Source organism: Neophocaena asiaeorientalis, unplaced genomic scaffold (assembly GCF_003031525.2).
Source record: "Neophocaena asiaeorientalis asiaeorientalis breed wild unplaced genomic scaffold, Neophocaena_asiaeorientalis_V1.1 scaffold78, whole genome shotgun sequence".
Classification (NCBI taxonomy): domain Eukaryota; kingdom Metazoa; phylum Chordata; class Mammalia; order Artiodactyla; family Phocoenidae; genus Neophocaena; species Neophocaena asiaeorientalis.
Window position 1 is genome coordinate 14,635,227 of NW_020175018.1, and position 25,142 is coordinate 14,660,368.

General features: G+C 57.4%; 1 protein-coding gene across 1 annotated transcript in view; it reads left to right on the forward strand.

Annotated features, from left to right (window-relative positions):
• The window catches only part of HMCN2 (hemicentin 2), a 149,524-nt gene that overhangs the window by 105,265 nt on the left and 19,117 nt on the right, over positions 1 to 25,142 (forward strand). The window contains exons 59-84 of the mRNA XM_024762540.1: positions 256 to 417; positions 585 to 698; positions 1,671 to 1,873; positions 2,584 to 2,665; positions 4,228 to 4,359; positions 7,151 to 7,294; positions 7,383 to 7,542; positions 7,631 to 7,755; positions 8,215 to 8,398; positions 11,250 to 11,347; positions 11,890 to 12,156; positions 12,887 to 13,077; positions 13,543 to 13,624; positions 13,720 to 13,856; positions 14,477 to 14,618; positions 14,706 to 14,850; positions 15,682 to 15,809; positions 16,627 to 16,783; positions 17,576 to 17,697; positions 18,550 to 18,714; positions 19,985 to 20,092; positions 20,327 to 20,461; positions 20,775 to 20,909; positions 21,469 to 21,659; positions 22,993 to 23,227; positions 24,432 to 24,566. Coding sequence (XP_024618308.1) covers positions 256 to 417; positions 585 to 698; positions 1,671 to 1,873; positions 2,584 to 2,665; positions 4,228 to 4,359; positions 7,151 to 7,294; positions 7,383 to 7,542; positions 7,631 to 7,755; positions 8,215 to 8,398; positions 11,250 to 11,347; positions 11,890 to 12,156; positions 12,887 to 13,077; positions 13,543 to 13,624; positions 13,720 to 13,856; positions 14,477 to 14,618; positions 14,706 to 14,850; positions 15,682 to 15,809; positions 16,627 to 16,783; positions 17,576 to 17,697; positions 18,550 to 18,714; positions 19,985 to 20,092; positions 20,327 to 20,461; positions 20,775 to 20,909; positions 21,469 to 21,659; positions 22,993 to 23,227; positions 24,432 to 24,566 — 3,879 coding nt within the window. The remainder of the gene's footprint in view (positions 1 to 255; positions 418 to 584; positions 699 to 1,670; positions 1,874 to 2,583; positions 2,666 to 4,227; positions 4,360 to 7,150; positions 7,295 to 7,382; positions 7,543 to 7,630; positions 7,756 to 8,214; positions 8,399 to 11,249; positions 11,348 to 11,889; positions 12,157 to 12,886; positions 13,078 to 13,542; positions 13,625 to 13,719; positions 13,857 to 14,476; positions 14,619 to 14,705; positions 14,851 to 15,681; positions 15,810 to 16,626; positions 16,784 to 17,575; positions 17,698 to 18,549; positions 18,715 to 19,984; positions 20,093 to 20,326; positions 20,462 to 20,774; positions 20,910 to 21,468; positions 21,660 to 22,992; positions 23,228 to 24,431; positions 24,567 to 25,142) is intronic.

Here is a 25,142-nt window from a genome sequence, read left to right on the forward strand (position 1 = left end):
GACTCAAACCTGAATTGATATTCTGGCTCTGCCACTGAGTAGCTGAGTGACCTTGGAAAAGTGACTCTCCCTCTCTGATCTCTAAGCCCCCGTGTTCGCATCTGTAAGATGGTTATGACAGATAGGAGCTGCTGCACGGTGAGGTTTGAAGCTCCAGGAGCTAGTGAAGGCCCTGTGTCTCACTCTGTGGCTGTCCGCTCCCTGCTGGTACGCGTTGTCATGTGTCTTTCTTTATCCTGGTGGCCGCGGGGACAGTCCCACCACGAATCGCGGGTCTGAACTTGGAGAAGGTCACCGCCATCCTCAACAGCAGTGTCTCCTTCCCATGCGAGGTCCACGCTCACCCGAGCCCTGAAGTCACGTGGTACAAGGACAGCCGGGCCCTCTCCATGGGAGAAGAAGTCTTCCTCCTGCCTGGTGAGTAAACTGAGGCTGGGGACCCAGCTCTGAGGCTCTGTGGGAAAGCAGAGCTGCCTCCCCAAACCTGGGACGGGACTGGATGTCGGGGAGGGCTTTAGGACTGTGGGTATGGGGGCTGGGGCCTGTTCTCTGGTGCCAGGGGCTATCTCCCCCACCCCTGGCAGGCACCCACACGCTGCAGCTGGCTCGGGCACAGCCCTCGGACTCTGGAATGTACATGTGTGAGGCCCTCAATGCCGCCGGCCGGGACCAAAAGCTGGTGCAACTTAGCGTACTGGGTATGTCCTGCCTGTCCCCCCACCTGCACGGTCCCCCACTCCTTCAGTCAGCCCTCACACCCTCAGACAGCACAGCCAGGAGAGGGACAGCCGGCCCTGGGGGACCCTGGGATGCCCTGTGCCCTCTGCTGCAGTGGTATCTGAGGGGCATGGTGGTTAAGATCCTAGTTTTTAGCGTTTGGACATGCTTGGGTTTGAAACTCAGCTGTGCACTTATTTGCTCTGTGACCTTGGGCAAGTCACTTCCCCTCCCTGAGCCTTGGGTCTCTCATCTGTAAGGTGATGGTCGGTATAAGTGTAAGATGGTGGTATGTGAGCCCTTAGCCCAGTGCCTGGTGCCCCGTGAGCTGTGAAGCTGAGGAGGGGACAGCAGGATAACAGCCAGAGCTGGCCCAGGAAGGGCCCTTCCCAAGCCTGATGGATCACGAAGTTCTCCGCATGGCACCTTTTGGAGGGCTTCTGGTCTTCAGAATCCTCTTGGGGAAAAGCTGGCCCAAGATGTCATGAGCCAGCACTCCCTGGAGGGTTCCTTCAAGCCCTGGGGCAGGTTCATTCATTTGTGCCTGTTCACCTACTGTGCGCCCGGCACCGTGCCAGGTCTTGTGGGCTCACAGCTGGGGTGGGAGCTTCTACACTGGTTTGCTGAAGGGACATGGGCCTGTGGACCCCCATGGAGGGCCCTAACCTAGCTGGGGCCTGCCCTGTGTAGGAAAGAGCCTAGGAGGGTTGTCATAGCATCTCCCCCGACTGGGAGGCTGAACCCAGCGAGGGCAAGAGGCTTTTCCCAGTCACCCAGCAGGCCCTTGGCATGCTGGCCTGGCTTCTCTTCTTCCAGCTCCCTGGGTCTGTGCCATCCCCTGCGGCGGGGTCCACCACGTGACCTTGTCTCTCCATAGGCTGTTAGCCTGCGGCTGGGGCCAGGGAGGACACGGGGAAGGCCACGACCCTCACTCAGCTCATCTCCTTCCCCAGTTCCCCCAACCTTCAGGCAGGCTTCCAGTGGCCCCCAGGGTGTGGTCCTGGTGAAGGCGGGGGACAAGGCCGTGCTGAGCTGCGAGACAGACTCACTTCCCGAGCCAGCCGTGACCTGGCACAAGGACGGGCAGCCCCTGGTCCTGGCACAGAGGACCCAAGCTCTGCTGGGTGGGCAGAGGCTGGAGATCCAGGACACCCAGGTGAGATGTCTGGTGGTGCGGGCAGCCGTGGGAAGCCCTGGGAATGTCGCCTCCTGGTCCTGGGGAGCCGAGGGTGGGCGTGGGGAGCAGCTGGGTGGCAAGATGGGGGGGCTGCTGCCTCCTTGGCCTGCAGGACCCCAATCCAAGGTGATTAGCAGCGTCCGGGGTGGGAGACGTGGGAAGAGCACGGGGCCCCAGATCCGGCTCCACACTGACTCACAGAATCACTTGGAGCAGATCCGCCTGCCTGTTGCCCCAGAATCCAGAATCCTTTGCAGGCCCCTCTGGTTGTGACTCCCCGGGAGTCTGTTCCACCTGCCCCTGCCCCTCCCTGGGATGGATTAGACACTCACAAGTGTTCTTTGGATGAACGTTTGCTGCTCCTCTGGAAACGCACCCGGGCTCCGTCTCCCGACTCAGCGCCATCCCCACAGTGAGGGAACCTTCTCCTCCAGGCTCCACTGACAGACATGCAGCCCCAGGGAAGGGTGGGATCTGGATGCTGTGCACTCACCTTCCATCGGCCCTCCTGCATCTTACGGCTCTTGGGAAAGGCCAGAGGGTCCCATCTCCCCTTTGGCTTCCCAGGCAGGACCAGCATATTTGGGGAGTCCCTGCTGTGGAAGGTTCTGGGACCTGGATGTTTTGGGGGGGCCGTAGGTACCCCCACCGCAGCCGCACACTGTCTTCACGTGTCCTCTCTGTCCCAGGTGTCGGATAAAGGTTTATACAGCTGTAGAGTCAACAACACAGCCGGGGAGGCCGTGCGGACCTTCCTCCTCACGGTCCAGGGTAAGCTGGGCACCAGGCTGCCAGCGTCGCTGCGGTACCCCTAGCAGCACGGGGAGTTGCCAAGGATGGGAAGGGCCATAGCTGGAAAGGGAAGGTGTGGCTGAGTGTTTAGGGCACAAGATCTGGAATTGAAAAGACCAGGATCCGAATAGGACGCTGCCAATGACTTGCTCTGTGGGACTCAGTGGAGTGACTTTACCCCTTTGAGCCTTAGATTTATCTTCAGTGAAAGGAGCTAAAAGTAGTACCTGCCTGTGTGGCACACAGGAAGTGCTCCATCTGTGGTCTGCCATGACTGTGTCTAGAAAGTGCTGGGCACGGGGCCCGGCGTGGAAGCACTGGGACAGGAGCCCTAAGAGATCAGACCCTCGGAGTGCAGGGGCCATGTCACCCCCGCCTGAGCCCTGAGGTGCCTGCCCCAGCAGCCCAAGAATGGAACATAGATGGCATTTCATTGGGTGTAGCTCAAGCTGGGGATGAGGGAGAGCCTGTTGGAGCTGCCTAGGGAAGCAAGGGATGAAGGCTTGGCCAGGTTTTCTCAGGATCAGCTCTTGTGTCGGTTAGGGAATAGACTCAGCTGGGTAACAAAAAGACCCCAAAACACAGTGCATCAAGTAAGAGAGACGTTTACCTCTGTCATCCAAAAGCCCAGAGGTGAGTGTCTAGGCTGGAGGGTAGATCTGTACCTACCAAGCGGTAATTTAGGGACCAGGATCCTTCCATCCTGTTGATCTCCCATCCCCTGGGGGTTGTCCCTGTCCATGTCGCATCCTGTCCCAGCCCACGAAGCAGAAATGAGCAGACGTAGAGGGCAAGCATTTTTATTTTAAGTGGGTGATGCAGAAGTTGCATCTGTCCCCTGTGCTCGTATCCCATGAGTGAGAACTTTGACAGCTGGCCACAGCAGGCTGCAGGGGAGACTGGGAAATGTAGTTTCTACCTGAGTGACCCCGTGCAAGATGGGATGGACAGCCTGGGGGGACACCAGCTGTCTGCCGCACATGCCAAACCCTGTAGCCTCTCCAAAAGGGGGACAGTGGATGGATTCAACCTTGAGCCATATTGAGTACCAGTGTTGAAAATTATTGACACCAGGTCTGCTGCTCAAAGCTCATAGCTTCTTCTCCTGGTGGCCACCTTAATGAACAGTGGGAAGGGAGGAATGTCTGGTCCTTGAGGGAGAAGATGTTTCATCCTGAGCACAGCTATCTCTTTTCCACTGGTAGTGGCCACCTGGGATGCATGACTTCATCCTGGCTGAGCAGGGGAGAGTGTTGGGATCAATTAGTGATGTCTGCCCTGGCATAGTCTAAGGTCTGCTGGTGCAATAGCCATATAATTTACCATCCTTGGGCTAAGTGGTCCCCGCCTGGGCTCTGTAGCCAGCTGCTGGTTGTATTTACATTTGCGAATAAAACAACTCATATTATCATCAATGGCAAGGCATAAAATGTCAACTCCTAACCACAGGGAAGGGCTTCTCGGGCATCCCTATCTGCCTGACAGGAAGGAAGTAGGAGGCAGGGTTTTAGGATGCTGGGAATCTGGCTTCTCTCCTGCAGTGCCCCCAACGTTTGAGAACCCCAAGACGGAGACCGTGAGTCAGGTGGCTGGAAGCCCCCTGGTCCTGAGCTGTGACGTGACTGCAGTCCCTGCACCTAGTGTTACTTGGCTGAAAGACAGAATGCCTGTTGGTGAGTGCATTAGTCCTTATCTTTTTGGTGCCAAGTAGTCCTTTATTTAATGAAATGGCAGTGAAAACAGAAGGGGTAGTTGGTTGTTAATGGTTCTTACTTGGCAAAATCAAAAGCTGGCAGTGCCCTGTTGGTCCCATCCCCCCCGATTTGTCTTTCAACCCTGTTGGCCTTGAAATCCCAACACTGAGGACCATTTGAGTGGGGGCTCAGTGGCTTCTTGTGTTTGTATCCAGAGTCAGCTCCCACGGGACAGAAATGCACAGTGGGTGCTGAGGGTCTAGCTGGCCCGACCCTGCGCCTGGCATTGGCCCCAAAGCTGCTCCTTCTCCAGTAACTCAACTCCATTCGGCCCAGCTGTTGGTCACCCCCATCCAGGCCTTCAACCTTGCCCCGCTCTCTTCCCCTCCCCCGACCCACCCACCCATCGGTCAGTAGACACCTCGTCTTGTCAACGTAAATGCCTCTGGTGCCAGCACTGCTCTCCATCCATAGCCTTTCCCGTTCCAGCCACCACTGTCCACACCCCTGGGTGAGGGCAGCAGCCCCTACACTGGTCTCTCGGGTCTACTCCATGCCTCCAACGCAGGCTCCACCGGGGCAGAAGGGGTCACAAAGTGCAGCTCTGAGTGGGTCAGTTGTCTGTTGAAACTGAAAATCCTTTCGTGCCTGGAGTCCTCGGAACCAGAGCCCAGGAGGCCCTTCGGGGCTGGGGCCAGCCCCCCTCTCCCTGCCCTGCTGCGTGCTCCAGACAGACCCAGCTGCTCTTGACTCCTTGCATATGCCTATGTCTGTCTGTCTGTCTCTGTCTTTCTCTCTCTCAATAACAGCCTTATTGAGATGTAATTCACATACTCTACAATTTACCCAATGAAAGCATCTAAACCAATTCTTTTTTGTATGATCGCAGACCATCCCCACAATCGATTTTGGAACATTTTTTTTCCAACTGTCTATTTTCTTTTTTAAAAAATTGAAGTCCAGTTGATTTACAATGTTGTGTTAGTTTTTGGAGTACAGCAAAGTGATTCAGCTTTACATATATACGTTCTTTTTATATTCTTTTCTATAATGGCTTATCATAGGATATTGAACATAGTTCCCTGTGCTCTACAGTAGAACCTTGTTGTATCACCCCAAGGGAAATCCCTTACCCATCGCCTTCACTCCCAGCCGCCCCAGCCTTAGGCAGCCACTAACCTACTTTCTGTCTCTGTAGACTTGCCTGTTCTGGACAATTCATATAACACGTGGAATCATACAACACGTGACCTCTCGTGGCTGGCTTCTTCCACTTAGCATCGTGTCTTCAAGGTTCATGCATGTTGTAGTATGTGTCAGTTCTTCATTCCTTTTTTTTTTTTTTTTTTTTTTTAATTTTTTTTATTTTTTTTTTTTTTTTTGGCTTTGTAGGGAAGCCCCTTCCTTCCTTTTTTAAGTTCATTTTTTTCTTTCTTTTTTACGGCTGAACGTCCCACTGTGTGGATAGATCATGTTCCGTTCATCCGTCCACCAGCTGATGGACATTTGTGTTGTTTCCACCTTTTGGCTGTGATGGATAGGGTGCCGTGAACGTTTGTGCACGAGTGTTTGTGTGGCGTTTGCTGCCCTTCCTCTGTGATATGTACCTGGGAGTGGAATTGCTGTGGACCCTGTTCTCTCTCGGCTCCAGCTCTTAGCACGTGCTGTCTCCTCCCTGAAATGCTCATCCCAGGCTCCCCGGACCACCTCCACTTTCACCTGGCTGATTCAGACTCACCTTCAGGTCTCAGCTGAGACTCACCTCCTCCAGAAGCCTAGCCTGGTCTCTCCATGCTCCGTCAGGGTTTCACAGGGCTGGGCACACAGGATTGTACCTGTGTCGCTGTCTCTGATGTATTTTGAACTCCTTGAGGACAGAGACCATGTTTCACTCATCTTTGATTCCCGAGCTCTCTCGCTGTTGGACATGTAGTAGTTGCTCAATACATTTTGTGTTGAAAGACTGGCTGGACAGATGAGGATCTGGGGGAGGGCAGACCAGTCTGGACTGGTGCAGTTAGAGAAGGCTTTGGGGCAGAGGTGCTGCTGGAGAACACGAGGGGTAGGCATTCTAGGCTGGGGGAGGGGTGCAGCTTGAGCAGAGGCCCAGGGGAAGCCCCACACTGGACTCATGTTGGAGTCAGTGAGTGGCTGGTTCACCTTGATCGAGGCGGGGAGGGAAAGGTTGGAAGGAGGGTGGGAGATGAGGGCTGATCCTGAGAGTCAACAGGAAGAAGAGCAAGTCCTGAACTCTAAAGGGAGTCGGGGGGGGGGGAAATAAAGACAATGTTAAACATGAAAACCAGGACTTCCCTGACTGTCCAGTGGTTAAGACACCGAGCTCCCAATGCAGGAGGCACGGGTTCGATCCCTGGTCGGGGAGCTAGGATCCCGCCTGCCACACGGCATGGCCAGAAAAACAAATAAAAATAAAAAAATAAAGGGAGTGGGGTCCCTTGGGAAGAAATGTCCCCAGTGAGGGAAGTAGGGAGGGTTTGGCTGTAAGGACCAGAGCAATCAAAGGAGTCCAGGCTGGGGAAGTCCGTGACGTAAATGGCTAGAGGCCCTGCCCACGTCTGGGCCTCAGTTTCCTTATGAGCATAAGAAAGGGGTGGGTGATTCAAGGGTTCCCAGGGTCTTTCCAGCCTTGAGTGTGGAGGTCAGGCTCCCTCTGAGGGAGTCACGAGACTTCTCTGTCTGGGCCCAGTGGTGGCAGCTGGGGCGGTGGGTCTGAGCAGGTGAAGTCCTGCCACACCCCTCCGTCCCACAGAAAGCAGTGTGGCACGTGGTGTGGTCTCCCGGGGGGGCCGCCTCCAGCTGAGTCACTTGCAGCCAGACCAGGCTGGCACCTACACGTGTGTGGCCGAGAATGCCCAGGCGGAGGCCCGCAAGGACTTCGTGGTGGCCGTGCTGGGTACGTCTGCACCCTGCGCCCACCGTGTCCCACCCCCATGCCAGCCCCAGCCACTGCCCCGGGCCTCACCACACCCATTCTGCCACAGTGGCCCCCCGGATCCGGAGCTCGGGCGCCACGCAGGAGCACAGCATCCTGGAGGGGCAGGGGCTGCGGCTGGACTGCGAGGCTGACGGGCAGCCACCACCCGACGTGGCCTGGCTGAAGGACGGTGGCCCGCTGGGCCAGGGCGCCGGCCCCCACCTCCGGTAAGACCCAGCCTGTGACATCCCCGCCCCAGGAGGCAAGCCTGCAGGCCCTCACGCACCTGCTCCCGGCTCTCCCTCCCTGGGGCAGGTTCTACCTGGAGGGCAGCTCCCTGGTGCTAAAGGGCCTGAGGGCCTCGGACTCGGGGGCCTACACCTGCGTGGCCCACAACGCGGCTGGTGAGGACGCCAGGCTGCACACCGTGAACGTGCTGGGTGAGCAGTTGAGGGGCGAGGAGAGCCAGGCCGCCCCACCGTCCCAGGGCGGCAGCAGCCTGGCCGCCGTGGGGCCTCCACTGGGGCACCTGGAGGGTGGTGCCAGGGCCCGGATACGGGAGCCCTGGTGAAGCCCCAGCCGTGCCCACTCTGTGAGCCAGGCCAGCCTGACCTGTCCGGGCCTCTGCCCCATCCTCAGACTAGGGGCACAACCGCGACAGCCCAGGGGCGCAGTGGGGGAGTCGGGATACAGGAGAGACCCACACCCCCAGGCAGTGGGCTTCATCCTCACCTGGGTTGGGCGCGGGCCTAAGACCCATGTGATGATTGCCACACGATGGCTGCACGTGGCAGAAGTCGAGGTATCGGCGCCACCTCCTGGGACTTCCCTGAGAGGAGCCCACCTCCCCGCCCAGGCCCCCTCACTGCCCCCGTTTTTCCTCTCTGCCCACTCACCAGTGCCTCCCACCATCGATCAGGGGGCAGAGGGTGCAGGGACCCTGGTGAGCAGGCCTGGGGAGCTGGTGACCATGGCGTGCCCTGTCCGGGGCTCCCCGCGCATCCACGTGAGCTGGCTCAAGGATGGCCTGCCCCTTGCGCTCTCCCAGCGCACCCACCTCCACAGCTCGGGCCGCACCCTCAGGTAAGGGAGTGGCTCCCCTACCCGCCAGCCAGCGGATGGCAGGCCCCAGATACACTCTTTAGGCAGCTTGGGCTTAAAAGCACGTCTGAATGGTTTTTAGACTAAAAGTAACATAAACATACAGAGGTTTTTGATGGGGAGAGTGGGAGGACCCCACCCCCGAAAGGGAACTTCAGAGATGAAAGGGGCCTCTGCCCTCAGGCTTTCACAGCCCAGTGGGGGAGGTACAGATCTGGGTGATGACATCTGGTGGCACCTAACTCAGCCTGGCCCCAGGTAGAAGAAATCTGGGAAGGCTTCCTGGAAGAAAGTGCCTGAGCAACGTCTTCATGCATTCAGCAGCACTTAACGGAGTGCTTGCTGTTCCAGGTGCAGTTCCAGGTACTGGGATGGAGCAGTGAGCAAGACGAAGCCTTTGCTCCTGCAGCTTTGGGGAGGGAGGGGAATGGAAAATAAACAGATATAAAAGTGACATGTCACAAGGGATATGTGCTCAGAAGAATAAAGTAGGGTGAGGGGATGGGAGGTGGCAGTGGAGGGTGCTGTTTTAGGGTGGCCAGCAGTAGGCAGTCAGATGAGGTGACACTTGAGCAGAGATGGAAGGCGATGAGAAGGGGAGGTGAGTGGATTCCATGGCAGGAAGACTTCCATTCCTTCCAGGCGGGAAGAGCACGTTCAAAGGCCCTGCGGTGGGCGTGTGGCTGTGTGTTCTCGAAACAGAGTTGGAGGGTCGGTTATGAAGGGGGCAGTCAGGTGACATAGGGCCTCGTAAGTCCTTCAGAAGACTTGGGCTTTCCTACGGAGAGAAGGGAAGCCCTGAGAGGGTTTTCAGCAGAGAAGTCTCATCACGATGTGACTTAAATTTTGTGTATGTGGTAAAATACACATAATAGAAAATTTACCATTTTAGCCATTTTTAAGTGCACAGTTCAGGGGCATTAAGTACACTCACATTGCTGTGCAACCATCACCCCCATCCGTCTCCAGGACGTTTTCATCTCCCCAAACTGAAACTCTGCCCCATTGAACACTAATTCCCCACCCCCTCCCCAGCCCCTGGCACCCAGCACTATACTTTCTGTCTGTGAACCTGCCTTATTCTGAGTACCTCAGATAAGTGGAATCACGCAATCGTTGTCCTTCTGTGACTGGTTCATTTCACGTAGCATCATGGTTTCATCCATGTTGTAGCGTGTGTCAAATTTTCCATCCTAATTTTTAAGGCTGAATAATATCGCCTGGTATGTGTAGAACACATTATCCATTCACCCATCGATGGACGCTTGGATTGCTTCCACATTTTGGCAGTTGTGAATAAGGCTGCTGTGAACACGGGAGTTGGCTTATCTGTTTGAGCTTCTACTTTCATTTCTTTGGGGTTGTGACTTAGGTTTTTAGACGATCCTTCTGGCTGCAGTGTGGACAGCAGACTGTAGGGCCAAGGGCAGAGTGGGAGGGCATTTTAGGGCTGCGGCCACAAGCCAGGTGAGACGTGGTGGGGCCTGGATCAGAGCCACGTGGTGGAGGTGCTCCAGCTGGCGGTGTTTGTGGAGAGACGGGGAGGGGTTGAGCAGGGCTCTGGGGTCTCTATCTGGGAACCCGGAAGGCTGAAGTCTGTTTTCTGAGATGGGTCCACAGTGGGAGGGGCAAGTTGAGGGGCGAGACCAGTGTTCTGTTCCAACCTGTTGGTTGGAGAGGTTCTTGGACATACAGGGAAGATGGAAACCAGGCATTTGATACTCCTGTCAGGAGTTTAGGAGGTAGATGTTTGGAGATTGTCAGTGAACAGGTGGTGTTGGAAGCCAGGATGGGCTGCGGGCCCCGGGAAGTGAGTGTGGACTGAGCCTGGGCTGCTGGCGTTAGGGTGGGTATAACAGACGTTTCAGGGTCACTGGGGACGTTGACAAGGGCGGCTCAGGAGGAGTGGTCGGGGCAAAAGGGGGTTTGAGAGACAGTGAGGGTTCAGGCAGTGGAGACAGTGAGTAGAGACGAGTCTGGCGAGTCCTGAAAGCTGAGAGGAATTGTCTAGAAGAAGGGGGTGGGAGTACAGGCTGTCCAGGGGTGGGCCAGTGGAGCTTCCAGAATTTGGGAAGCAGGAAGTCTGGCTGCAGAGTGAGGTGGGCAGAGAAGGCAGCAGGGGTGGGGGGTGAGGTGGGGACTCTCCCTCTCTCTCTCTCTCTCTCTCTCTCTCTCTCTCTCTCTCTCTCTCTCTCTCTCTCTCTCTCTCTCTCTCTCTCTCTCTCTCTCTCTCTCTCTCTCTCTCTCTCTCTCTCTCTCTCTCTCTCTCTCTCTCTCTCTCTCTCTCTCTCTCTCTCTCTCTCTCTCTCTCTCTCTCTCTCTCTCTCTCTCTCTCTCTCTCTCTCTCTCTCTCTCTCTCTCTCTCTCTCTCTCTCTCTCTCTCTCTCTCTCTCTCTCTCTCTCTCTCTCTCTCTCTCTCTCTCTCTCTCTCTCTCTCTCTCTCTCTCTCTCTCTCTCTCTCTCTCTCTCTCTCTCTCTCTCTCTCTCTCTCTCTCTCTCTCTCTCTCTCTCTCTCTCTCTCTCTCTCTCTCTCTCTCTCTCTCTCTCTCTCTCTCTCTCTCTCTCTCTCTCTCTCTCTCTCTCTCTCTCTCTCTCTCTCTCTCTCTCTCTCTCTCTCTCTCTCTCTCTCTCTCTCTCTCTCTCTCTCTCTCTCTCTCTCTCTCTCTCTCTCTCTCTCTCTCTCTCTCTCCCTCTCTCTCTTTCTTCCTCTCTCTCTCTCTCTCTCCCTCTCTCTCCCTCTCCCCTCCCCTCCCCCTCCCTCCTCCCCCCCTTCCTGTCTCTCTCTCTCCCTCTGTCTCTCTCTCTCATCCCCCCCTTTGCTCTCCGGCTTCAGGATTTCCCAGGTGCAGCTGGCAGATTCCGGCATCTTCACCTGTGTGGCTTCGAGCCCAGCGGGCGTGGCCGACAGGAACTTTACCTTGCAGGTGCACGGTACGGAGCAGGGGAGTGGGTTAGCGGGTCCTTCGGCCTTAGGGGCGAGAATCAAGGCTCTTGTCCCCTCCCCTCTGCCCATCTGGGTGAAACCAAGGGTTGGCCCTCAGGGATGTCAGGGCGGGGCAAATACTCAGTCTCTGATTCATTCGGTCACTCATTCATTGATCTCACAAGTAGTTGTTGGATACTAGTGTGCCAGGGCCTTGCCAGGCACTGGAATATGGCAGTGAGCAGAGGTAGCCCTGACACCAGGAAGTCGGTGAGGGAAACAGCTCTGTAAAATTAAAATTCCACGCAACTAATGATACCAGGGTAAGGAGAGGGTGCCACAGGAGCACAGAGGAGGGCACCTCACCTGGCCTCGGGCATTCAGGGAAGGCTTCCTGGAGGAGGTGAGGTCTAAGCTGAGGACTGAAGATGAGAAGGAATAGTCCAGGAGAAGGGCATTCTGGCCCATAGTTACAGTCTGTGCAAAGTCCAGGGGCGAGGGCCACCTGGCATTGGATAAGTTGGCTCGTGCCCACTCTTGTCCTGTGCAGTGCCCCCTGTCCTGGAGCCGGTCGAGTTCCAGAATGACGTGGCGGTGGTCCGTGGCTCCCCGGTGGTCCTCCCCTGTGAAGCCCGGGGCAGCCCCCTGCCCCTCGTTTTGTGGATGAAGGATGGGGAACCCTTTTTGCCCCGGAGCCTGGAACAGGGGCCTGGCCTACAGCTGGAGACAGCGGGAGTTGGCGACTCAGGGATCTACTCCTGCGTGGCCGTGAGCGAGGCAGGGGAAGCGAGGAGGCATTTCCGGCTGATGGTGATGGGTGGGTCACCTGCCCCCAGTGCCAGCTTCTCTGGGCCAGGGATGGGATGGGGGCCCTTGGGGGGCGATGGAGGTGGTGAGAGAGGTGAGCACCCTGGAGGCTTGGGGCTTAGGGAGCAGGCCTCGCTGACCTGGCTGCAGGGGCTGGGGGCCAGGACGCTTCATTCTCCTGGGGCTGTGCCCCTCTGTCTTGTCCTTGGAACCTTGTAAAGCAGGAACAAAGCCATCGAAATCTTGGGGCTCTAAGGCTGAAGCACGAGATTTTGCAAGTGTGCCCTACTGGAAAGATGCGTTTCCCTCCATACTGTATCCTTGTTTGTTTGTTTGTTTTGCGGTACGCGGGCCTCTCACTGTTGTGGCCTCTCCCGTTGCGGAGCACAGGCTCCGGATGCGCAGGCTCAGCGGCCATGGCTCACGGGCCCAGCCGCTCCCCGGCATGTGGGATCCTCCCGGACCGGGGCACGAACCCGTGTCCCCTGCATCGGCAGGCGGACCCTCAACCACTGCACCACCAGGGAAGCCCTCCTTGTTGGTTTTTAAGCGCAAATCATTGTCCCAGGCAGATGGGCCCATGCTCGGACGTGTTTAGGACCCTCCAACACAATCACCAGCCGCCTGTTTGCAGGCCCATGTACTGTCAGCATCTGGATGGTGGGGGAGGGGAATGAACCCCACATCCTAGTGTTCTGGGCATGGCCCCCATGGCTGACCCAGGGTGGGGTGTCTTGCAGATCCCCCCCACATCGAGGACTCAGGCCAGCCTGCAGAGCTGTTGCTGACCCCCGGTACCCCCTTGGAGCTCCTCTGTGACGCCCGGGGCACCCCCCAACCCAGCATCACATGGCACAAGGATGGGCAGGCCCTGAACAGGCCGAAGGACAGCAAGAGGGCCGGGCGGGGGCTCCGGGTGGAGGGCGTGCAGGTGCTGCTGCCCCGCCTGCTGTGGCACGAAGCTGGGGAGGGGAGGGGCGGGACCCAGTGGCACTTGGCGGGGTTTGCCCAAGCTCCACTTTTATTCGGGGTATGAGGATGTGAAGAGGACCCCCCCACCCCGGCCCCGGGCCATGCCCTTGGGAGCTCCCAGTCAGGTCAGACCCAAGGCTGATGCAGAAACCAGATAAATCCCTAACCCCACCAGAAAAGAACTGGTACAGTCAAGGGGGACTCCCTGGAGGAGGCAGACTCTGCCCTAGCCCTAAAGCAAGGGTGAGCCAGTAATAGGGAAGAAACATCCCAGAGAGGAGAAGGGGTTGGTGGGAAAGGCAGGATGGCTGACTCAGCAGGCCTGAGGCGAAATCCTGGGTCCTCAGCTGTGTAGGAGGGAAACCAGATCAGGAGGTGGGCGGGGTGGGGCCGGAGGTAGCCGCTCACCCTGCCCCATCCCCAGGTGGGTGACGCTGGGCTGTACACTTGCCTGGCCCACAGCCCTGCTGGTGAAGTCGAGAAGAGCTTCCGGGTCAGAGTTCAAGGTAGGGGGCTGCCGGAGTGGGGGCAGGAGAGGGAGGCAGGATGGGACCTGCAGGGGTGGGTCCCTCTCTCACGTCCTCCCTACCCACCTCACCAGCCCCCCCAAATGTCATTGGGCCCCGAGGCCCCCGCTTTGTGGTCGGCCTGGCCCCGGGACAGCTGGTTCTAGAGTGCTCGGTGGAGGCAGATCCCGCGCCGGAGATTGAGTGGCACCGTGAGGGCATCCTGCTGCAGGTGGGTGCCAGGCTGGGGGCCCAGGGGCACTGCTTTCTGTTCCTCTCAGGCCCCAGACCCTGACCAGACTCGATCCCAGGTGCCGAGGGCCTATTCTGTGCCAGCCCTTTGCATCCCTGCTCTCCTGACGTTTTCCACCCCTGTTACTATTGTCACCCCCATACTGTGGATGGGGACACCGAGGCAAGGCTAAGATTTGCACCCCAGGGCTTCTAATGCACATCTGTGCTGTACCTTTGAGCTATGCTTAGTGGCTGTGTGGCCTGGGGCCAGTTACTGCGGTTCTGTGCGCTCACCCCTGACATGGGGCCAATTTGCTGCTGTGGACCCAAGGATTGTAGATCTGGTGGAAGCTCCAGCTCCTAGTGTGAGCATGGGTCCCCCCTGCAACATGCCCGACAGGCAGAGCTCCAGGGAAGATGCTCTTTCCCTCCCAAAGGAGCCTGTTTCCCCAGAAAGTCCTCAGCTGGGCATCCGTTCAGGGGCTGCAGGCCGGCCCAGAATGAATGGGGCAGAGACCACTCTCCGGCCCCGCTGGTTCCTTGGTCCTGGTGTGTGGGGGGCTGGCCCCGCCCGGCCCAGCACTGATGAGGGTCTCTCCACCCTGGGGGTCTCTACAGGCAGATGCCCACACCCAGTTCCCAGAGCAGGGCAGGTTCCTCCAGCTGCAGGCCCTGAGCACGGCCGACAGTGGCAACTACAGCTGCACAGCCCGCAATGCTGCAGGCAGCACCAGTGTGGCCTTCCACGTGGAGGTCCACAGTGAGTGGCCCCACCCCACCCGCCCTGCCCCCCCTCCCTGAGAGCGACAGGGTCCCAGCACCCGCCCCCTCTGTGCCTCTCCTCCAGCGGTGCCCACCATCCAGCCGGGACCACCTGCAGTGAACGCCTCCGTGAACCAGACGGCTCTGCTGCCCTGCAAGGCAGACGGTGCCCCCCCACCCCTTGTGAACTGGCGGAAGGACGGCATCCCTCTGGATCCTCAGAGCCCCAGGTGGGAGCTGGTAGGGGAGGGCATCAGGGAGGGGCTCAGGTACCTCTTTACGGGTTGTAAACGGAAGGCCACCTGGGCAGTTGGAGCAGAAAGGACATGGGTCTTCTCAGAACCCACGGACATACATGCCCATTCGTTAAGGGCATGAGAACCCCTGGTGGCTGTCTGTCTGTCTGTCTAGTTTTGACTCTTGGTTGCTAGTCTCTGTTTCTGTGTGTGAGGGCTTCGTGCCTCTCTCTCTCTCAGACCAATTTTCTACACCTTCTTTCTCTAAGAACGTGGCAGAACGGCTCCCCACACACACCTCCCCCCCCCACCCCCCGCACCCGGCCAAGTTATAGCTGCTGTGTTCACACAACCTGCAGACCCCAGTTCCAAATTCCCAGGGCAGAGAATTCCATAGGCTCAGCCTGCATGATGTGTTCATTCCCTGTCCAACCGGCTGTGGCCAGGGGCGGGGTCACACGGTACAGACCTGGCCCCTGGGAAAGGGCAGTTTTCCGACCTAATCGAGGGGCTGTTCTCAGAAAGGGTTGGGGTACCACTGCCCTCTGGCTCTTGGGGGGAGGCTGGGCCCAGGTGGGAGCACGGGAGGCACGAAGCAGCCCCTCTCACCCTCTCTGATAGTGGGTTGTGGTGCAGATTGCTGCCCAAGGCTGTGGCCCCACGCCCCGCCCCCACCGATCTTGGCCTCACAGATGCAGGATCCTCTTGCTCAGAAAGCCAGAGACCAAGGGGAGGGTCTTGCTGGAGACACCGCCAGGAGTCCAGCTCCTCCCCAGGGACTTGCTGGTCTGCCGGTGTCCATGGCAACCCCTCCCTGTGTTCCAGGTTTCAGGTTCTGCCTGAGGGTTCCCTGAGGATCCAGCCAGTCCTCGCCCAGGATGCCGGCCACTACCTCTGCCTGGCGTCCAACGCCGCAGGTTCCGATCGGCAGGGCCGTGACCTCCGGGTCTTCGGTAGGTAGAGGAGGGAAGGTGTGTTGTTTTTGCCTTCAGCATCCACCCCCTGTCTGGACCGGGTCCTGCTTAGTTTCTGGTTCATCTTAGCTGTCAGGAGCCGAGAGCAGCGATCTCCAAATGCTTTTGACCATGAATCCTATTAATAAAATGTTTTGAGCCTGTACACTCCAAGATGCATATGGGGGCTTCCCTGGTGGCGCAGTGGTTGAGGGTCCGCCTGCCGATGCAGGGGACGTGGGTTCGTGCCCCGGTCCGGGAGGATCCCACATGCCGCGGAGCGGCTGGGCCCGTGAGCCATGGCCGCTGAGCCTGCGCGTCCGCAACGGGAGAGGCCACAACAGTGAGAGGCCCGCGTGCCGCAAAAAAAAAAAAAAAAAAAAAGATGCATATTTATCTTTATGCATACATTATATAACTCACTACTATGCTATTCTACTGAATGAGAAAACATGCACGAGCTGTAGAACACTCAGAATCACTGAGCTCTTCAATCCCATCGATCACCTTGGTGGAGGCTGCGCTGCTGGGCCCTGGCCTCGGGTGGGGCTGCCGGGGAGTTGCGCCCTGGAGGCCCCATTCAAGGAGGTGTAGTTAGGGGGATGCCAGCCTCAGGGGTGGTCAAAGGCCCCATAGCCCCAGCTTTGGGAGCCCGTTGGAAGATCCGCTAGGGGAGTTTCTCCTGCCTCCTCGCCCCTGCTTCCTCGGGGATGGGCTGGAGGTGGTTGGAGTATCTCCTGCTCCTGGGCTTTACCTTAGAGACCCCTGCCCTGCCCCCACCCCACACCCCGTCTCCTGATCACTGTTCTCTCCCCAGAGCCTCCAGCCATCACCCCCGGCCCCTCCAACCTGACCCTGATTGCTGACACTGCCGCCTCACTGCCCTGTGAGGCCAGAGGCTCTCCCAAGCCCCTTGTGGTCTGGTGGAAGGATGGACAGAAGCTGGACTTCCGCCTGCAGCAGGGAGCCTACCGGTACCGAGCTGGTCCTTCTGGGAACATCATGAGATGCCTGGGGTGGGGAAGGGCGTGCCCGTCTCAGAGAAGGGGAGCCAGGCCAGAACTGAGGCAGGGGCGTGCTTGGGTCTCACCAAAGCCAGCACCAGAACTTGTGTCCTGACTTCAAGGGGCCAGGAGGGTCTTTACACTACCTGGTCGGAGGTGGGGACATTTGGGACATACAGCCAAATGGAAAATATATGGCCTTTGCAACCACTTGAGTCACTATTTAAGAACCCACGTAGAAGCCCAAGTTCATGCCGGTTGAGCCCGGACCCATGGCTCCTGCAGGAGCCTCGGTCTCCCCATTTCTCAAATGCAGCTGACCCTGAAATGATCCCTGGGAGTATTAAGAGGTCAGTTCACCAATTAATTCACCAAATATGTGTTGTGTGAGGGGCCAGATCATCGTGGAGCTTTGTGACTAAGCAGGTGCTCAGTGAACACGAGCAGTTCTGATCGGGGCTTTGGATATGGTTACTATTGCAGAAGTTATCATAGGTGGTGACTGTAGAAAATTTTTAGGATTATGGAGAAACCCAGAGGCAAACATTAAAATTGCCCACAAACTGAACAGGTAGACCTTGGGAGGTAGAAAATTCTAGGAGAAACTTCTAGAGTCGAGGCCGCGGGCCGGTTACAGGAAGGGAAAATAGTCATGAAACACATCCCTCGCCTCCAAATTCCCCGGGTAGGGAGGCCACGCTGGCTGGTTTCAGGTCAGCCTGGCCAGTCACTTAGCAGACAACCATCCGTCTGTCTGTCCAGGCTCCTGCCCTCCAACGCCTTGCTCCTCACAGCCCCCAGCCCTCAGGATTCAGCCCAGTTTGAGTGTGTGGCGAGCAATGAACTGGGCGAGGCCCACAGGCTCTACTGGGTGACGGTTCACGGTGAGTTCACACTCAGGAGTGACTGTTCACAGCGAGGGTAGATGAGGAGGCCGGGATGGGGACAGTGCCTCCCTCTCCTGGGCGCTCTCTCTGCCTCCAGGGACCTGCACGGCTTCCCTCTGAGCCTTTCTGTGCTTCCCGGGTCACCGCCTCCAGGAAGCCCTCTCTGATCCTGCCCTCCCACACTGATATAGCCCAACTCCAGCACAGTTCCTGGCCTGTGGGAGCTCGTAGGCGAGGCCTCTCCCAAGTCCAGAATGTTCTGAACCCAAATCTGACCTTGTCATCACCCCAGTTAAAATCCCTCCCACCGTGGCTGCCCACTGCCCTCAGGATAGAATGCATGGTGTCACCTGGGCCCAGAAGGTCAGCCCTGCTGACCCCCCAGGTTCAGCTCACCCCATGGCCTGCCTCACTCTGGGTTGCATTCATGCCTCTCAACTTTTTGTTCCTTACCTCGGGGCCTTTGCACATGCTGTTCCCTCTGCTGAACACTTTTCCCTTCACCCAGGCAATATCTGCTCTTCCTTCAGATCTCAGGTTAAATGCCGCATACCCCAGAGACCTTCTCTGGCCTCCCTCACTCTGTGCCCCCACCAAGCCCACTTGTCTTTTGAAACGCTCCCTGAGATACCTGGCTGGTGTCTATAGAAAGCAGTTCATAACTATCCCACACGCCCAGCAAAACACATCTGAGTGAGGAAATGTGACTGCTGCACCTCCCTCCCTGGAGCTTCGTCACTGATGTCACCTTGTGTCTTAGTCTGTTTATCCTTCTCGTCCACCTGGCCCCGTGGCTGTGTGTTCCCCAGGGGACCTCAGCAGGGCCTTAAGCCTTGCCTTGCATTTCAGTGCCTCCCACCATTGCCGACGACCAGACAGACTTCACCGTGACCATGATGGCGCCCGTGGTCCTTACGTGCCACAGCACAGGGGTGCCAGCCCCAGTTGTGTCCTGGAGCAAAGCAGGCACCCAGCTGGGGTTGCGGGGGAACGGCTACCGTGTGTCACCTTCGGGTAAGTAAGGGTGAGCCACGTGGACCTGCTGCTGAGGGGACACTAAGGGGCATTGGGCAGAGGCTGTGAAAGCAGCCCGCTGGGGCCTGGCGGTTGAGAAGATGGAAAGTTCTGGCCTGGCTCTGCCATTCCTTCACTGTGTGACCTGGGAGAACCCCCTCGCGCCCCACCCCCCAGGCCGCAGTATCCCCATCCACGCACTAGAGCATTGATATCCATCAGTCAGTCCCTGATGCTAGTTGGTAAGTTGGTGCTCCTTATGGCAGAATGAGAAAAATAATAGCTACGTGAGAGTTTTCATAAAGCTAGCTTTAGCTCATTGGAAGGATCGCCCTTTATTCTGAAATAATGCTTTTCTTAATAATTTGGTGTTGAAAGTGCCTTTCTTTTATGAAATTAAGGTGATAGTACATGGTAATTTTTTAAGTGTCTTTGCTTATTAAGAGAAAAAGCTGGCAACTTTATGGGTATTCTCTAAATTAAATGTATTTTTTAGTCGGTTGGTTAGTGAAATCCTAAAGTCTGTGAACCACTGGCTGGATCTGTGGTTTTCAAACACTTCCAAAGCAATAGAACCCTTCCTTCTGACAAGTGGTTATGTGGAAGCCCAACACGTGAGAGAAGCTAGGTTCTGGTTCCGTCTGAGGCTGGGGTGGGGGCTGTGGGGTGGTCCAGAGTCAGGTGGGCCTCGCTCCCTTTGCCCCCTCAGCAGGCCCTCAGGGGTCTACGGGGGATGGTTTAGAAACCACCTTGCCTGACTTGCAGCCTGTGGTCTGGGAAGGTTAAAATGGTATTCATTGAGCAGCCAAGGCTGAGGGAGAGAGGGCAAAGGGAGGACAGAGGAGGCAGCAATCCAGGGAGGCTTCCTGGAAGAGGCAAGTTTTGAGCAGAGTGCAGCAAGGATAGCAGGGTGAGGGCCCGTGGAACCAGGCGCGTGCGGTCCAGGGATTCCAGGCCGGGCAGTGGCAGATCCTGGCACATCACAGCCAGAAGGGTCTAGAGATCATCCTGTCTGATTGCTCATTGTATACCTGTCCCAGAGACTAGAAGTACCAGAGAGTAGAAGGGATTTGCCTACGGTAATGGTCTGAGCTGGGAGCAGAGGCAGGCCCAGGTTCCCCCGTGCTGCTTACAAATGGGCAGGGAGGTAGATTGAGTGGCCTGTAACAGAGACACCAGGGTTGGGTGTGTAAGAGCCCTGCCGGCTTCACCCCTGGGACATCTATCCCAGGCCCCCTCACCCCTCTCTGTGCCCTGTTCCCGTCCACAGGTGCCCTGGAGATCAGGCAGGCCCTCCCCATCCATGCCAGCCGATACACCTGCACGGCCCGCAGCTCCGCGGGCGTGGCCCACAAGCACGTGGTCCTCACTGTGCAAGGTAAGCATCCCTGAGGCCAGACAGCCGTGGCTCTTGGGGCAGGGAAGCCGGCGGAGGACTAGAGGATTCTTTGGGAGAAAAGAAAGAGCCCACCTGTGTCCTCCTTTCCGACATTTCTGGAACCCCTTGTTCCCTTTAGCAGCCTCTCTCTCCGGTGCTCAGACGGCCCCTGGTTGGAGAGGCCTGGGTGTTAACGGTGTCCCCAGGGACCTCTGCAGCCCTGTTCCTTTGCAGCCTCCCCCGTGGTAAAGCCACTACCCAGCGTGGTCTGGGCGGTAGCAGAGGAGGAGGTGCTGCTGCCCTGCGAGGCCTCGGGCATCCCCCGGCCGAGCATCACCTGGCAGAAGGAGGGGCTCACCATCCCTGCAGGTGAGTCTCCTTGGCAGCCAGCGTGGGTGGGAGGATGACAGTATGAACCTGCGGTCCTCCTTCCTGCCGCCGCTTCACCTCCTGCCCTCCCGTCTCCCCTCACCACCCCAGAGCCCTTGATTCTGCCTGAGCACTTGGTGCCTGGGCTGGGAGGTTGGGTCCGGCTTCCGTGCTCGCTCTGCCCCCTCGTCACCCTGTGGCCACAGCAGGTCACTTGGCCGGTCAGACAGGACAGCCCAAGCAGCCTTCCTGCCCTCCTCGGGGGTCCTGTCGCCCCAGCGACCGGCCCCCAATTCCTTCCCGCCAAATCCAGGGGTGAACACCCAGGTCCTAACCAACGGAGAGCTGCGGATTATCCGTGTCAGCCCAGAGGATGCTGGGAACTATTTCTGCGTCGCCCAGAACAGCGCAGGCAGTGCCCTGGGGAGGACTCGGCTGGTGGTGCAAGGTGGGCCCCGGGGGTGTGGGTGGGTCTGAAGTGGACCCCAGCGAGCTAGGGGCTTTGAGGCTCCTGAGAGCCCCTCCCTTCTCTGCCCAGCCCTGGTCCCGGGCGGGGCATGTCCCCACGTCCACCCCTACTCCAGCACGGCTTGTGGTTCTAGAAGGAATTCAAGAAAAAAACGGCTCCCATTTTGCACCCAAGGTCTGGCTTCAGACGGTAACTCCAGGGTCCCCTCTGCCTCCTCTGGTCCCTCCTGGGAAACTAGTCTGGTCATTCTTTGTTCATTTTGGCTTTCCAGTAGCAACAGCCATTTCCGTCCCTTTAGTCACTGTGTGTGCATGTGGGTGAATGGGTCACTCTGTCACAGCTTCTTCACCAAACTCCAGAGAGTCCCCAGGTTATCCAGACCATGGGGCCTATGACCAGGGGCCGGTGGGGGCAGCAGACAGGGATGGAGGAAGGGGCTGAGGGTGTGTCAAGTGCCAAGGGCACTGGGGCAGGGATGGCCCACCCCAGCCCACCCCAGCCCGGCCCAGTCACCGAGGGGACCTCCCTATGCCCACAGTCCCGCCTGTGATCGAGACTGGCCTTCCCGACCTGTCCGCCATCGAAGGCTCCCACGCCCTCTTGCCCTGCACGGCCAGCGGCAGTCCTGAGCCCGACATCACCTGGGAAAAGGATGGCCAGCCTGTGTCTGGAGCTGAGGGGAAGTTCACCATCCAGCCTTCCGGAGGGCTGCTGGTGAAGAACTCAGAGGTGAGGGCCTGGCCCCAGGGAGCAGAGGGGAATAATAGTAACAGCAGGAGCGGCAAACACCTGCTGAGCACCCCGTGTGTGCCATGTTCTGTGCTGAGCACCCCCCGAGTGCCATGCTCTGTGCTGAGGAGCCTGGGGAAGTAGGTGTTATCACCTTAGCTACAGATGAGGAAACCGAGGTTCAGAGTGTACCCAAGTTTTGAAGACATGCTATTGCCAAGAGGCAGAGCCAAGATTTGAATCAGGACCTCTATGGCTAGTCCCTGGGGGAGGGAAGGAGCCCTGGAAGAGAGGGAGGGGGGAGCGTGGCGATGACTTTGTGTCCCCAGACTGCCTCAAATGTTCTCAACCTGAGCTACAGGTATGGGTGTAATTACAAAAGAAGTCGCTGTCCAGATGGAGGGGTGGCTGCTGGGTGGGCACATCTCAAGGGGGCCATGGGGGTGGGGATCCTGCCACACAGGGAGCCAGATGTGCAGTGCCCTGCTGGGATGCACCACAGAACTTCTCCTCTCGGAGAAGGCACTGAAAGCAGGGCCCGCCTCAGGGATGATGGATGAGGTGAGCACAGGTGAGCGGAGTGCAGGTTCCGTTCTGAGCACATAGGAGGTGCTTAATAAATGGTGACTGTTACAAACGTGTGGTCAGGCTTAGATTATGAAGGCTGAAAATTCAATTAACAATCAAATTAAGAAGGAAAAAAAGGGAATTTTTTGGAGCCAAGCTGAGGATTATAACCGGGGAGACCTGTTAGAAGTAAAGGCACGGTCACATACCTTTTCAAGACAAAGAATCATACATCAGAATGACATACTCTTATTTTACATAAAGTTCACCAAAGACACACAGTCCGGGTAAGAGGTACAAAGTGAACAGCGAGTCACCATGACCCCTTACAGAGCTGGGAAGGAACGCTATTCTTTTAAGAAGTTACATTGCTGGCGTCAGAGGAAAGGAAAAAAAAAAGATCTTTACCGCTGAGCAGGCGCACCCGTCCTTGAGGAGCTCTGGTTAATGTGTAATGCAGGTACACACCGCACGTTAGGGATGGAAGGAGGAGGCCCAGAAAGACAGAGAATTTCGTGTTTAATTTTTCTGGTACTGCCTTAAAATATAAATTGTATTTCATCAAAGCGCATAGCCGTAGGAAGGCTGCAGGGAGGTGCAGTGGTGAAGCCGAGCTGTTTGCTAGCTGTGTGACCTTGGGCAAGTCACTTTGCCTCTCTGGGCTGGATGGTCCACGGGAACCTGCCAGGGAGCAGGTCCGCGGGGGCATTCTGGCCCATGTTGGGATGGGGGCAGTTCTCAGGCTGACCCCTCCCTTTGCCCACAGAGCCAGGATGCTGGCACCTACACCTGCACGGCCGAGAATGCCGTGGGCCGCGCCCGCCGTCGCATGCACCTCGCCATCTTGGCACCGCCTGTCTTCACCAGCCTGCCTGGGGACCGCAGCCTGAACCTTGGGGACAGGCTGTGGCTTCACTGTGCGGCCCGTGGCAGCCCTACGCCCCGAATAGGCTGGACTGTCAACAACCAACCGGTCACAGGTCTGGGCCTGCTGGGGGCAGGTGGGACAGAGACCCAGGACGCTGGGAGGTTGAAGAGGGTGGGCGGGGTGGGGTGACCCAACCCGGTGAAGAGGAAGACGGTACCAGTCAGCCTGTGGGTTCTGGGTCTCCAGACTTGGCCCTGCGTTGGAGCACAGGGCAAACACACATGTGGCCCTATGTGACCAGTCACACGTCAGACCCAGCAAGAAGCCACCTGTGAAAAAGACTCAAGCCTGGAGACCTCAGGGCCAGGAGAGGGGCCTGTGCTCCAGCCTAGCGCTGCTGCTCCCATTGTGGGCCCCCCAACACACTCCATTCATGGGGGGCTCTCTCCTCTCACCTGGGTCCCCAGTGACGTTTAGGGAGGTCCAAGGCCTGCACAGGCCCTGTGGTGTATATAGTAGGTACTCAGTAAATGTCTGCCGAATGGATGAGCTGCTAAGTCTCCTCCATTGCAAAGTGATATTTTCACATCCTCCTGTACCCAAGTCCAGGTGCTGGGAAACGAGTGCTCCACCTTTACACACCTGTGCAGAAGGCTTTGCCTGAGCCTCACTGCTTCCTGGGCAGAGAGATCAGGAGAGAGATTCAGCCTCTCTGAGGCCAGCTCTTCATCTTGAAATAGAGATAACAGGGGTCCTGGGGCCTTGGCAAGGCCTCGCCCAAGTAAATGCCCCATCTGTGTAGCACTTGTCCTTATTCCTGGTGTAGGGGCATTGTCTGAGGATTACAGGGAAAACAAAGGCTGTTAATAGCATCCATCTAGGGACTTCCCTGGAGGTCCAGTGGTTAGGACTCTGCGCTTCCACTGCAGGGGGCACGGGTTCGATTCCTGGTCAGGGAAATAAGATCCCTCATGCAGTGTGGTACAGCCCCCCTAAAAATTAATTTAAAAATATAGCATCCATCTATATGTAACTCGTGACAATATCTCTATAAGTGCCACATGTTAATAGGCCCCTGAAGACCTACCCTTGGCCACTCATACTCACGGTGTGGACTTAAAAATGAGAAAAGGCAGGTCTTCAACCTCATCCTCGTCATCTGATCCTGTGCCTGCCACGACAGCATCCCACTTGCTTAGGCTTCCAGCAGGGAGGGGATGCTTTGTGCCTTTATGAAGCACCTGTTGGATACTGAGGCCTGAGTTAAGTGTTCAGGGCAGGAGGTCCCTGGCACCCTGAGCTCAGAGCCCCCTGGGGCGTCTCTTTCTCTGCCACAGAGGGGGTGTCCGAGCAGGACGGGGGCAGCACACTGCAGCGGATGGCAGTCACCAGAGAGGACAGCGGGACCTACGTGTGCTGGGCCGAGAACAGAGTGGACCGAGTGCAGGCCGTCAGTTTCGTTCACGTGAAGGGTAGGGAGTGACCACGTGGTCTTTCTCCAGACCTCTGCTGACCCAACCTAGTGGTTTTTCTAAGAAACTGGCCTCCTAATCTCTGAACTAGTACCTCTCCACCCTGGCTGGGCATTAGGATCTCCTGGGGGACTATAAAATACCGAGGCCCAGATTCTACCCCCGACTCAGTGAAGGTGAGGCCTCGACATCAGTATTTTTTACCCTCCCCAGATGACTAGCTGTAGGGAGAACTGAGATCTGACTCACCGGCCTGAAGCACTGCCCTCAGCTGGATGGTGTCAATGCGGGAGGGGGATGGGGGCCAAGGTACCCTGGCAAACAATGCGTGAATCTCGCCAGCCTGCCGGTTGCTCCCCACAGCCCTGCCCCCCACAGCCCTGCACAGTAACCCTCATGTCACTGTGACTTGTATGTCCAACTTTAGGATGGGAGGGTGGGGCTCGACGGAGGGGAATGAGCTGCCCAAGGCACCAGGATTCAACTGTACTGTTGGTAGATTCAACCTCAGGAAACCGGCAGGGATGAAAACCAGCACAGGGCATCCAAGAGTGGTTTAAGAGTTGCATGAAATGA